The sequence below is a fragment of the Halichoerus grypus genome, chromosome X (assembly GCF_964656455.1).
Source record: "Halichoerus grypus chromosome X, mHalGry1.hap1.1, whole genome shotgun sequence".
NCBI classification, from domain to species: Eukaryota; Metazoa; Chordata; class Mammalia; order Carnivora; family Phocidae; genus Halichoerus; species Halichoerus grypus.
This window is the reverse complement of record NC_135727.1, coordinates 104604452-104618293: the sequence shown is the minus strand read 5'-3', so window position 1 is coordinate 104618293 and position 13842 is coordinate 104604452. Positions and strand designations below refer to the sequence as shown.

Genomic DNA, 13842 nt, shown 5'->3' with positions numbered 1-13842 from the left:
ACTCTCAACATGAGCACAGGTGGAAGCCTGGACAAGGTACCATCATTACCCTCTAGGTAGTGAAACAAACCTAAAGAGATTACCTTGACTGGCAGGCAAGACAAACAAACAAACAAACAAAAACAAAAATTGGATCTTCTTGCCAACTCCCCTGGCTGTTGTCAGAGGCTGCCTGAGCTTTTCCTCTTTTCAATATTACCCCCAACCTGGAGCAACTGTGTAGCTAGATCAATTATTTAAACAAGTAAGTCAACGTGGACTAATTGGTTGGATTACTCATTTCAAGAACTATGTGCGAAATTTCAAAATTTGAGACAGTCTGCTCTCTAGCACTGGAAAAGAGAAAAGGATCTGCTTGGGTGCTTAGCCAGATAGGCAAAGTGTTCAAGGAGAGAGGGAAGAGGGCCGGAAGAGGGCCAGAAGAGGGCCAGAGCCAAACCCAGGAACTGGGAGAAATACAGCAGCTGAACACAAGCTCACTGCTGATTATCTACTTAGGTATCCGAGGCAGTGGCTACAAAGTATTAGAGGAAGTGAGGAAAACAGCCACCAGGAGAATGGGATGTGAGGGTAAAGGCAATAGGGACGGCACATGACTCTAAAAGAAAACAAAAGAAAAAATAGTTTGGAATAGCTTGGGATGGGATGGTGTGGGATGGGATGGCATGACAAATATTCAACATTCTTGGTTCTACCACAGATAAAGCCTGTGACTATGAGTAAATCATTCACCTATCTGGGGATTTCAGTTTTCAGATCAGCAAAGAGAACTGTGGTCTATTTTGCTTCCAAAGTATCTTGTAGCTCTCACCATCTACGGTGATATAATTTTCCTAAGAGTGACCTCTCCACATTCAAATTTAAAATCATTAGTCTCTTGTTTGAAACCGCCCAATGGCTTTCCCATTTCACTTCTCATGAACTTCCCCAATCCTACAAAATCCTTGTTAGCAGGTACCTACCCACCTCCTCAAAATCATCTCAGGTGATTTATCCTGTTTCACTCTGTGCAGCCTGGCAGGCCTCTTTCTCTTCCCAGTTAGCCTTAGGGTCTTTGCAGGAGTGCTTACCTCCAACTGGAATGTGTTTCCAATAGTTTTGTTTTATTTTTTTAAAGGCTGACTTTTTCTTAGGATTCCTATCTCCGATTATAATGCCTCATGAATTACTTACACGTCAACCCTTTCTAAAATAGCATTTTACCACCCCCAACCCCCACCTAAACCCTAATTATTTTTTATTTCACATTTGTGGTTTACTTGTTAGGCAAACTACCATGATCTCAAAAGAGTTGTTTATTTCTCCATTCACTGCCTGCTCTCCCCCCACCAGAATGTAAGTTCCAGAAGTCAGGTCATTCTTATGTCTTGCTCACCACTGTATTCAGTGTCTAAAAGGGTATGTAGCACATAAGTAACTATACAATTAATGTTTGTTGCTTAAATGAATGAATGATATATGGTATTATTAGAGTAGAATAATTATGCAGGTTTTAATACCCTGAAAACTGTTACTGTTTAAATAAAGTCTTCCTTATACGTTTTAATTTTACTTTCTATAGGTGACTAAAGCCACGTGATCCACTTGGAATAGCCTGGGATGGGATGGCATAGAATGGAAGGGGATGGAATGAAATATATTCAATACTCTTGGTCTTACCACAGGGTCTTTGAATGCCCACTCTGAGCCAGGCAATTTACTTACATATAAGTTTCAATTCTCAGTTCATACATTCAAGTTAGAAAATGACATGGTGTAGACATTACAAATCAGAGATTACATTGACTGTCCAGTTGTCCAAGGCCATACTGAAATGCCACTGCAGAGACTTTACTTCAGGCCTCACCTCCCAGTCCCTGCTACGTACTAGTTTCCTTGGTCCTAAATCACTATTAGTTTTTATCCTACTGTTTGAGAAGTCCATGTAAACCCAGTCCTTTTTATTCACATTAAAGGCCATCAATTAAAGTAGTTAGTATCCAAATTCTCAGAAACCCCTTTAAAACACCAAATGAACACAGCCTGTTAGCTATATTTTCAACTGTCATTGCAGTAACACTTGGCATATTTTCCATTTGAATTTTCATCACTAGAAACAGCTAATGTGAGTAGCCGATTCCAGTCACTTAATACGATATAACGTCATGGGGAAAATGTTGCTAACGGGGGCGCCTGGGTGGCTCAGTTGTTAGGCGTCTGCCTTCGGCTCAGGTCATGATCCCAGGGTCCTGGGATCGAGCCCTGCATCGGGCTCCCTGCTCCACTGGAAGCCTGCTTCTCCCTCTCCCACTCCCCCTGCTTGTGTTCCTGCTCTCGCTATCTCTCTCTCTCTCTGTCAAATAAATAAATAAAATCTTAAAAAAAAAAATGTTGCTAATGGTGACTGTCAATATTTAGATTTTGACCACAATGCTTTAAAATAAATAAATAAAAAGTTTCAGAATCCATAATGTATACCAAACTTGAAGCTGAATTCATTAAAAATCAACCTCCACCATTAAACCAAGGAAAGAATAGATAGTGTAGAATCACAATGTCAAGCAAAGTAGCATCTTTGTTTTTTTTCTTTCTTTGCTTCATTTTATTTGGTTTATTTTACCTTCATCTCTTCAACTGCTGTCTGTAATTCATCAGGGGTTTTATATTCGAAATCTCTCTCTAGGTATTCTTCTTCAGCTTGTGTCATCCATTCATGCATCTCTGACAGATCTTTCTGAAGACTTAGAGTTTTATCCAAACCTCCCTTTAAGGCTTCCTTCCTGGCATAGACCTTCCATAAAACAAACCAATAAGCAAAGCATGAATATTGAAAGTCACAAAACATTATCATTATATTATTACTGAACAGTCTGTAAATAACAGAAAGCTTAGATAGAAAAGATGAAACAAGAAGTAAAAAAGCTTGTATGAATGAGGAAATAATTCATGGCTATTGGTTACACTTAATTTCACATGTTAAAATAAGATATAACCATTTATTTGGCATATGTAATAAAATGAACATCTTCCCCCATGACTATAATTTAGCTGTTGTGTATGGCTATGCTTTTCTGTGAATAAAGAATAGAGAAAATATTTTTTTCATATGTTTCAGTTGGATATGTAAATTTATTGGCACAGTTTCTAATGTTCATAAATCTGAGTCTACTCTTCCAGTTAATTTTTAAAATTTGTTTTACTCTTTCACTTTAAAGAATGTATCATACAAAACACAGTATACAAAGTGGCAGGAATAATTGTAAATATACATGCCCCCAACGTGGGAGCACCCAAATATATAAAACAATTAATAATAAATATAAATAAATTCACTGATAATAATACAATAATAATAGGGGACTTTAACACCCTACTTGTAGCAATGGACAGATCATCTAAACAGAAAATCAACAGGAAACAATGGCTTTGAATGTCATTCTGGACCAGATGGACTTTACAAATATATTTAGAACATTTCATCCTAAAGCAGAATACACATTCTTTTCAAGTGCACACAGGACATTCTCCAGAATAGATCATATACTGGGTCATAAATCAGGCCTCAATCAGTACAAAAAGACTGAGATCATACTATGCATCTTTTCAGATCACAACGATATGAAACTTGAAGTCAACCATGAGAAAAAGTTTGAAAAGACCACAAATACATGGAGGTTCAAGAACATCCTACTAAAGAATGAATGGGTTAACCAGGATATTAAAGGAAATAAAAAATATATGGAAACTAATGAAAATGAAAACAAAAGAGTCCAAAACCTCTGGGATGCATCAAAAGCAGTCCTAAGAGGGAAGTACTAGCAATACATGCCTACCTTGAGAAGCAAGAAAAATCTAAAAGACACAACCTAACCTTACACCTAAAGGAGCTAGTAAAAGAACAGCAAATGAAGGCTAGAGCCAGCAGAAGAAGGGAAATAATAAAGATTAGAGCAGAAATCAATGATATAGAAAAAAAACCCACTAGAACAGATCAATGAAACTAGGAGCTGGTTCTTTGAAAGAATTAAGAAAACTGATAACCCCCCAGCCAGACTTATCAAAAAGAGAAGGGACCCAAATAAAGAAAATTAGGAATGAGAGAGGAAAGATCACAACAAACACCACAGAAATACAAAGTGGAATGAACACTATTCAATTCAGCTTTGAAGACAGCCACATATTAGAAACAGATCCAAATGTGCTTCTGTGGAGAATAAGTTAAACAAACTGTGAGCCGCACACAATGGGATACTATGTAGCACCAATACATTTGTACTGAAGTGAAAGTGGTTGGTATATACTTTTAAGCTTAATAAGCAGGTTGCAAAACAGTAAGTGTGGTAATAGGAGGAGATTTGTGCTTTTAAAGCCTCATACGTTTCTGAAGTACTTTTTACAAAAGATGTATTACTTATTAGCCAGAAAAATAGCAAAACTTTAAATATCTACAAGAAAATTGTGCATGTCAATCCCTTGTTACAAAGCACCCTGTTGTACCACACTGAGGGAAAAATCTCAGTTTGGTACTAGAAAGATTATATATTGCTTCTCTTTTACCTTAAAAAGGAACTCTAATCCAATGATGTTAGTTCTTTTCTCTGAAATTAAGTAGAGTTCTATCTTTTAAGGAACGGAGTTTTAATTGTACAGTCTTAATATATAACACACAGTTTTAGTGTAATGCAATTTTTATGTACTTTAGCAAATACTAAATATGTGCAGAACCATATTAATTTTCCTTATTCTTTACAACCATCTTAAGCCTGATACAATTAAATTAAAAGAACTTTAAGTTCTTTACTCTCCTTGGTAAATGTAGTGCCTGAGCTACTGAAATGTAAATAAATGCTTCACTGTGACATAGCTAGAACAATATGTCTAACAGTTAAGCTAATTTAAGTATAAAGGCTATTTGCATAATCAATGAGCCTATAATCAGTGTAAGAAAACAGGTTGCTCGATTTCTACTCAGATGTTCTACTATAATCTTTTCAGGCAGTTGGCAAAGTGACAATAATATTAGAATGACTAACAGAACTTAGCCAAAGACTTGTAGTAAAAAAAAAATATAAATATATATATATCTATATATATCTATATATCTATAGATATATATAGATATATAAACTGCATGCTATTAAACTACACCAGAAGGAAGGGATCAGGAGTGATTTTTTTAAAAGGAAAAGCAGGTGGGAAGTCATTCTGAGGTGACAGTACAAATGTATTGGAAAGAACATCAGCTTTGGAATCAGGAGACCTGGACTCAATCATTAGCAAGTTAAGTGAACCTGGAGACATCACCTCATTTTTCTTTATCTCTGCTCTATAACTAATCTAACAGTGGGACCAGATGATTTCCAAGGTCTTTTCCAGACTTAACATTCCACAGCTCTATGCCTGACCAGACAGAGAGAGGAATTTTTGGTGTTTCCTATTTTAGAAGGATTTCTATAAAAAGATTTGGACAATTTTCCCCTTACCTTTATCATATTAGTGATGCCAGCATTCTAGCCTTAAATTGCCCATTCTACCCACAGTTTCAGATTATAGAGTTTCAGTTTCAGATTACAGAGCCACACCTCAGATATAAAACAAAAAGTTCTTCGTGTTTCCCGTTCTAGAAATTTTTTTAAAGATTTTATTTATTTATTTGACAGAGAGAGACACAGCAAGAGAGAGAACACAAGCAGGGGGAGTGGGAGAGGGAGAAGCAGGCTTCCCACTGAGCAGGGAGCTCGGAGCTCAATGTGGGACTCAATCCCAGGACCTTGGGACCATGACCTGAGCTGAAGGCAGACGCTTAACGATTGAGCCACCCAGGCGCCCCACCCATTCTAGAATTTTTTAAATCTAACATTCAGCACTGTCCTTCCTCATTCCACTCCCCCCCCAGCTTTATTTAGGTATAATTGACATTAACATTGTATAAGTTTAAGGTGCGCAATGTGAGGATTTGGTACACATATATATTATGAAATGATTACCACAATAGGATTAGTTAATACCTCCATTACCTCACATGATTACCATTTTTCTTTTTGTGATGAGAACACTTAAGATCTACTCTCTCAGCAACTTTCAAGATATAATACAGCATTGCTAACTATAGTCACCATGTTGTATATTAGATCCCAAGAACTTATTCTGTGTATACCTGGAAGTTTGTAACATTTGACTGAAATCCTTCCATTTACCCCACCCCCCCAGCCCTGTCAACCACCCCCACTACCCTGTTCTAGAGTTCAGCTTTTGTAGTTTCCACATATAAGTAGGATCATACAATATTTTTTTCTCTGACTTATATCACTTAGCATAATGCCCTCAAAGTCCATCCAAATTTATGCAAATTGCATGATTTCCTTCTTTCTCAGGTCTGAATAATGCTCCATTGTATGTACATATGCATGTATACACACACACACATATATATGTATAGGTACACATCTTCTTTATCCAGTCATCCATTGCTGTACACTTAGGTTGTTTCCATATCTTGACTATTGTGAATAATGCTGTAATGAACATGGGGGTGCAAATGTCTCTTCAAGATTTTGATTTCATTTCCTTTGGAAATATACCCATAAGTGGGATTGCTGGATCATAAGGTAGCTCTATTTTTAATTTTTTTTGAAGAACACTCATACTATTTTCCATAGTGGCTGCAGCAATTTACATCCCCACCAACAGTGCTCAAGGACTCCCTTTTCTCCACATCCTTGCCAACATTTGTTATCTCTTGCCCTTTTTGATGATAGCCATTCTAACAGATGTGAGGTCATATCTCGCTGTGGTTTTGCTTTGCATTTCCCCAATTATTAGTGATGCTGAGCATTCTCTTCATGTAACTTTTGGCCATTTGTATGTCATGTTTGGAAAGAGTATTCATTTTTTTCTATTTTTAAACCATATTGTGTTTTCCTACTGAATTGTAGAAGTTCCTTATATATTTTAGCTAAAAACCCCCTATCAGATACATGGTTTGAAAATATTTTCTCCCATTCTGTAGGGTGTCTTTTAATTTTATTGATTGTTTCTTTTGATGTGCATCTACACTTTTTGGTTTGATGTAGTTCCACTTAACTTTTCGTTTGTTGCCTGTGCGTTGGTGTCATATCGAAAATATCATTGCCAAGACCAATGCCAAAGAACATTCTCCCTGCTTTCTTCTAAGTTTTATGGTTTCAGGTCTTTTAAGTCTTTAACATATTTTGTGTTAATTTTTGTGGTAAGATAGGAATCTAATCACATTCTTCTGTGTGATTATCCCGTTTTCCCAATACCATTTATTAAAGAGATTTATCCTTTTCCCATTGGTTATCTTTGATTCCCTTGCCAAATATTAGTTGACTGTATACATGATGGTTTATTTCTGGGCTCTCAATTCTCTTCCATTGGTCTATGTGTATATATTTATGCCAGTACCATACTGTTTTTATTACTACAGATTTGTAATATAGTTTGAAATCAGAAGTGTGACACCTCTGTCTTTGTTCTTCTTTCTCAGGATGGTTTTGGTCATATGGGGTCTTTTGAGGTTCTGCACAAATTTTAAGAATGTTTGTTCAATTTCTGAGAAAAAATGTCCTTAGAATTTTGATAGGGATTGCAATGACTCTATAAATGGCTTTGGGTGTATGAACGTTTTAACAATATGAACTCTTCTGATCCATGAACACAGGATATCTTTCATTTGTGTCTTCTTCAATTTCTTTCAACAAAGTTCTATAGTTTTCATAGTACAGATCTTTCACCACCTTGGTTAAACTTATTCCTTAACTCTTTTGTTTTTGATACTATCATAAAAGGGATTGTTTTATTTCTTTTTCAGATACTTTGTTGTCACTGTATAGAAATCTAACTGATTCCTGCATAATTCTACACATTGATTTTTATACTGCAACTTCTTTTTCAAGTTTTTAAATTTTAGTTAACATGTAATATTGGTTTCAGGAGTAGAATTTAGTGATTCATCACTTACATATAAAACTCAGTGTTCATCACAAGTGCCCTCCTTAATACCCATCACCCATCTAGCCTATCCCCTGCCCCCCTCCCCTCCAGCACTCTCTCTTTTTCCCCCTTCCTCTATATTCATCTGTATGTATGTATGTATGTATCTATTTAGAGAGTGTGCATGCATGCGAGTGGGGCAGGGAGGGGCAGAGGGAGAGGGAGAGAGAGAATCTTAAGCAGGCTTTGTGCTGGGCCCGGAGCCCCATGTGGGGCTTGATCTCACAACCCTGAGATCATAACCTGAGCCGAAATCAAGAGTCGGACGCTTAACAACTGAGCTACCCAGTTGCCTCATTTTGTTTTGTTTCTTAAATTCCACATGAGTGAATTTATGTGATACTTCTTTCTGACTTTTTCACTTAGCATAATATACTCTAGGTCCATCCACGTCATTGCAAATGCCAAGACTTTATTCTTTTTGATAACTGAGTAATATTCCACTGTATACATATATATACCACATCTTCTCTTTTCCAACCATCAGTCGATGGACATCTGAGCTCATTGCATAATTTGACTACTTCCATACTGCAACTTTACTGAATCTGTTTATTAGTTATAACATTTTTTTGGTGGAGTCTTCAGGATTTTCTATATAGAAGAATACATCATCTGCAAACAGACAATCTTATTTCTTCCTCCCTAATTTGGATGTCTTTATTTCTTTTTCTTTCCTAATTGCTTTTGCTAAAATTTCCAGGACTATGTTAAATAGGAGTGGTGAGAGTGGGCACCCTTGTCTGATCTTAGAGGAAAAGCTTTTATGATCAGAGGCATTCCTTTTATACGGAATTAAGTTTTTATCATGAAAGGATGTCAAACTTTGTCACTTCTGTCAAATGTTTTTTCTGCATCTACTGAGATAGTATGTTATCTTTCATTCTATTAATGCAGTGTATACAGTATATTTTCATATGTTTTCTTGCCACTAATTAAAATCCTTTAATTTCAGCTTGAACTTCTTTCAACATTTCTTCTAAGGTAGGTCTAGTGGTGATGAACTCCCTCAGCTTTTGTGTGTCTATAAAAGATTTTCTCTCTCCTTCAGTTTTGCAAGACTACTTGGCCAGATAGTACATTCTTGCTTAGCATTTTTTTTCTTCCAGCACTTTAAAAATATATTCTCACTCTCTCCAGGCATGTAAAGTTTCTGCTGAGAAATCCAATGAAAGCTTTACGAGGTTCCCTTGTAGGCAAAAAGTATGAAAATGAGTATAGGAAACCTCATTTAAAAGAGTCATGAAGCCCTAAAGGGGGAGCCGTCACACATGTACCACTCCCTGCAGCCTACATAACCAGCAGGAAGAAGGAAGCTCTCTTCCTACCCCAGGAACAATGTGCTAAACAATGCCTGCAGCCAATGAGAAATTGCCACATCCTTACACTCTTGTCCTCCGATAAACTTTTGTTCAAAACAACCTTCCCCAATTTCACCCTGAAATCTAATAAAAGCTGACCTTGTTTTGTCTTTTCAGATGTGCCTATGGTTTGCCATAGTTTAATTGTCCCAAATTGCATCTCCTCTACTCTTCCCAAATAAGCTTATTTTGCTGATAAAATAAATGACTTTTTCAAGTCAAGTAATTCACAAATTATTTCTCTTGATAGTATTCCATAGGGCACACAGGTTTTTTTCACTTTTTTTTCATTCTCCTCTGACCAATTTTAAAGGTCCTATCTTCACAGATTTTCTTCTTCCACTTGATCCACTCTATTAATGCTCTTTATTACTTTTTCCACTTCTTTCATTGTATTCTTCAGCTCTCAGATTTCTGTTATTTTTTTATGATTTCTATTTCTTTTTTTACAAATTTTTCATTTTGTTCATGTATTGGTTTCCTAATTTAATTGAATAGTCTTTGCTTTCCTACAGCTCATTGAGTTTCCTTAGAATAACTATTTTCAAGTCTTTAACAGATGAGCGGTAGATCTCCATGTCCTTGAGGTTGGTTACTGGAAAATTATTATGACCCTTTGGTAGTAGCATGATTCCTTGATTCTCCATGTTCCTTGAGGTCTGGCAACATGGTCTTTGCATTCACAGTAAAAGTCACCTCCTCCAGTCTTTACTATCTGCCATCAGAAGAGAAATGCCTTCTGTCAACCCTGCTAGGGATTCTGAGGCTATCTGAGACCCTCTATGAATATGACTGTTCCACAATTCTGGCTCTCTCTTGTGGCAGAATTCTTAAGCTTGTATGGCTTCTCTTTATCCTGCAAAAAACCAGATGAGGTATTGACAGCCTCCCTTTTGCTTTCCCAAGAGTGGTGCTAAATGCCAGGTTTGTGGTCTCTCCAAGGCCTGCAGATTTAGGCCAACCTTCTGTACATGCTCATTAGCTTCCTACAAAAGCTTGTACTTGCCACCATTCAGAGTATGCACTGGAAGCCAGCCACATTATTAGGATGTATGTAGCTGTGTCATATAGGACACTGGTAGTGCTGTGGGAAATTGGGGAGATCATTGGGCAGAGTGACCCCAGCAGCTGGTGGGTGGACCTCCTGATGAAGTCAGTGATATTAATATGATCTGTGTATTTTTAATACAATTCCAAGACCTGGTGGCTGTTCTTTCAGCTGCTCATTACCCCTCAGTAGTGTAGTTCACAACTTAGTACTGTGGATTGAAGAGAGGGAAATATGCTTCTTCGGCAACATCCCACATAGCTAGGGAAGCTGGGCACTCTCTCACATGGTCTCACTTTTCCACATGGGAGAAATCATGATTCTGAGAAGGGCTCTCTTGACATGGAGCTATGCGGCCTTGGGGGAGAAGTGATGCAAGTAAAGTCAAACCCTTCCTCTTACCCTGTCCTGTGCATCCAGTCTTGGATTTTTTTGTTCCAACAGTGAATGAGTTTACCTAAGGAGTAAGTGGTGACAAGGAAGAGAAGTCCAAAGAAGGAGCCCTAAAATGATTCCAAGTTTAGAGGTCAAGGCAAAGGAACCACCAAAGGTATTAAGAGTGGTCATGGAAACTGAAGGCAGACTAAGAGGGAACCAACAGAAAGTGATGATATAGAAGTCAATCAAACAAAAATAAAGACTAAACAATGGATTTAATTATGTGAATTCACTGGTGATCATGACAAACACTGTTTCAGGGTAGTGATGATGATGAAAGTTTGATTAGGGAGCATTCAAGAGAGAATGGGAAGAGTGGTATGGAAAGAGTTTCTGTAAAGGGGAATGGAAATGGAGAAGTGGGGAGGAGGAAATGTTAGGCAAAGGGGGTATTTTTTTAAATTTTATTTTATTATGTTATGTTAATCACCATACATTACATCATTAGTTTTTGATGTAGTGTTCCATGATTCATTGTTTGTGTATAACACCCAGTGCTCCATTCAGTATGTATTTTTTAAAATTTTATTTTTAAGTAATCTCTACACCCAATATGGAGCTTGAACTTAGAACCCCAAGATCAAGACTCATATGTTCCACCCACTGAGCCAGTCAAGCACTTAAAGTGGCTATCTTTTTTTAAAGGCAAGAGATATTACAATGTAATTCCCTACTGATGGAAATGATCCAGTAGAGGAAAGAAATGTATTTTGATGTAGGAGGTAGGAGGATGTTCAATAGGTGGCATAATGTCTGTGTGCTGAAAAAAGAGGATGGTATCCAACATATAAGTGGAAAGGCTGGCCTTATGGGCACCTGGGTGGCTCAGTTGGTTAAGCGGCTGCCTTCGGCTCAGGTCATGATCACAGGGTCCTGGGATTGAGTCCTGCATCGGGCTCCCTGCTCAGTGGGGGGTCTGCTTCTCCCTCTACTCCCTCCCCCCGCGCTCCCCCCCCCCGGCTCATGGTACCTCTCTCTCTCTCATTCTCTCGGATAAATGAATTAAACCTTTATTTTAAAAAAAGTGGAAACACTGGCCTCAGATAGGAGCACAGACAGGTCACTCATGTTAACAGTGGGAAAATAGAGTCCATGAACTAATATGCAGGTCTGTGGGAGTATGTGCAAGCACCCTTCTGAATGTTTCTATTTTTTTCAGTGAAATGGGAAGCTTAATTAAAAAGGAAAAAAAAAAAGAAGAAGAAGAAATGGGAAGCTAGTTAATTGCCATAGAGTAAGGAGGGAAGAAGAAGTGGTAGAAATCTGAAGAAAACTGTGAAATATTCCTCAGAGGAGTGGGGCTATGAATGGATATGAAAAATGTAGTAAGATTACCAGTCAGCACAATGGGCTACTTGAGGTTTGCACTCATGATTTCCAAGTGAGACTACTCAGCATGATATGTGTTTTCCTTCAGCCATATTCATCCTCCCCAGTGCAGGCACAGCATCAGCAGGAAAGTGAATCTGACCTAGGTAGGGTGCTGTCACATGGGTATGTTACAGAAAGACAGGAGAGGACAAAAGAGTTGAGGGAAAACACAAGGGGTGCTTTTAATGATGGATTACAGATAGCCAGCATATAGTACAGAATCTCCCTTGAGTAAGAAATGACAAAGAGAAGATGAAGTGCTTCTCTAATCAGAAGCTGGTAAAATTATTGGATTATGCATTCCACGAGGATGGAAGAATTTTGAGGTTGAATTACTAGGGAATGAGCTGGAAAGGAAGGTAGTGATGGCTGCAAAGTGGGGTGCCTGAGGATGATATTATGGAGAAGTATCTGGTAATGACAACTTCTACGTTAAGAGGCTGGGAATGGGCAGCCGTGGTAGAGTGGAAGACAAAATCATTGGAGGAGCTATCAAAGAACTGAGGGCTCAGGAACTGGAAGCATCATCTGAGAAGATACTGAAATCCCCAACAATTATGACAGGAATGACAGTAAGTCAGCTGTTAAAATATTTAAGAAATAATGAAGAGGGACCCAGGAATTTGTGGATGATTGTACCCAAAAGCTGTACTGAGTGAGAAAAAGACAGATTTGTATGTTAGCAGAATGACATCCTTCTAATCTCTAGATCCAGTGTTTCTTGGTAACTATTATAAATTTATGGCTACTATTAATTAAAATATATAATTATGCACTATTTAGAAATGACACATTTTATAATTTTATACATGCAAGTTTATGTCTATTTCATGTCCATTTATTTTCTTTACCAAGCATGTTCATAGTGGTTACTCTCTGCTAGGTACTAGTCTACACACTTTACAAAGATTAACTCATTTGGGGCACCTGGGTGGTTCCACCGGTTGAGCATCTGACTCCTGATTTTGGTGCAGGTCATGATCTCAGGGTTGTGGGATAGAGCCCTGCATCATCGGGCTCTGCACTCAGCAGGGAGTCTGCTAGAAGTCTCTCTCTCTCTCTCTCTCTCTCTCTCTCTCTCTCTCCTCTGCCCCTCCCCACTCTCTCTCTCTCTCTTTCTCTCACTCTCTCTCAAATAATTTACCCATTTGATCATAAAATTCTTATAAAGTAGATGTTAATATCATCACATTATATAGACTGGGAAACTGAAGCATAGAGAGAATAAGCAACTTTTCCAGGATCACACAAGGAGTTTATGGTGGGGGCAAGATCTAAACTGAGGCAATATGGTTCCAGAGCTTCTGGTCTTACACACTATGCTTGCCTCTCTATCCATGAGAATCCTTCTCCAACCATAAGAGTTTTAAATTTTATTAGCCAAGCATTTCAGGGAAGTGGGTCTGGACAATCTTTTCATTGTGAGATAGGAGTTTTCTTATATAAATGATATCTTTATTTTTGCATTGTTTATATGCCCAATTCAAGTATCCCACTTGAATTCCAGATACATTTCTGGTTGTCTACTTCTCCAAAGTAAACTTGACCAAAATGGAAGTATTTTATTCAATTTTGTTCGTTCCTGAGCCCCCAGTCTTTCTTTCATTAGTTAAAGGCACTGGTTAACACTGT

The 13842-nt window shown here is 37.7% G+C and overlaps 1 protein-coding gene across 9 annotated transcripts in view; it reads right to left on the bottom strand.

Annotated features, from left to right (window-relative positions):
* Positions 1-13842, bottom strand: part of DMD (dystrophin) — a 2185421-nt gene that overhangs the window by 1293726 nt on the left and 877853 nt on the right. For all 9 annotated transcript variants that reach the window (XM_078064107.1, XM_078064109.1, XM_078064106.1 and 6 more), the window contains one exon: positions 2600-2770. In XM_078064107.1, coding sequence (XP_077920233.1) covers positions 2600-2770 — 171 coding nt within the window. The remainder of the gene's footprint in view (positions 1-2599; positions 2771-13842) is intronic.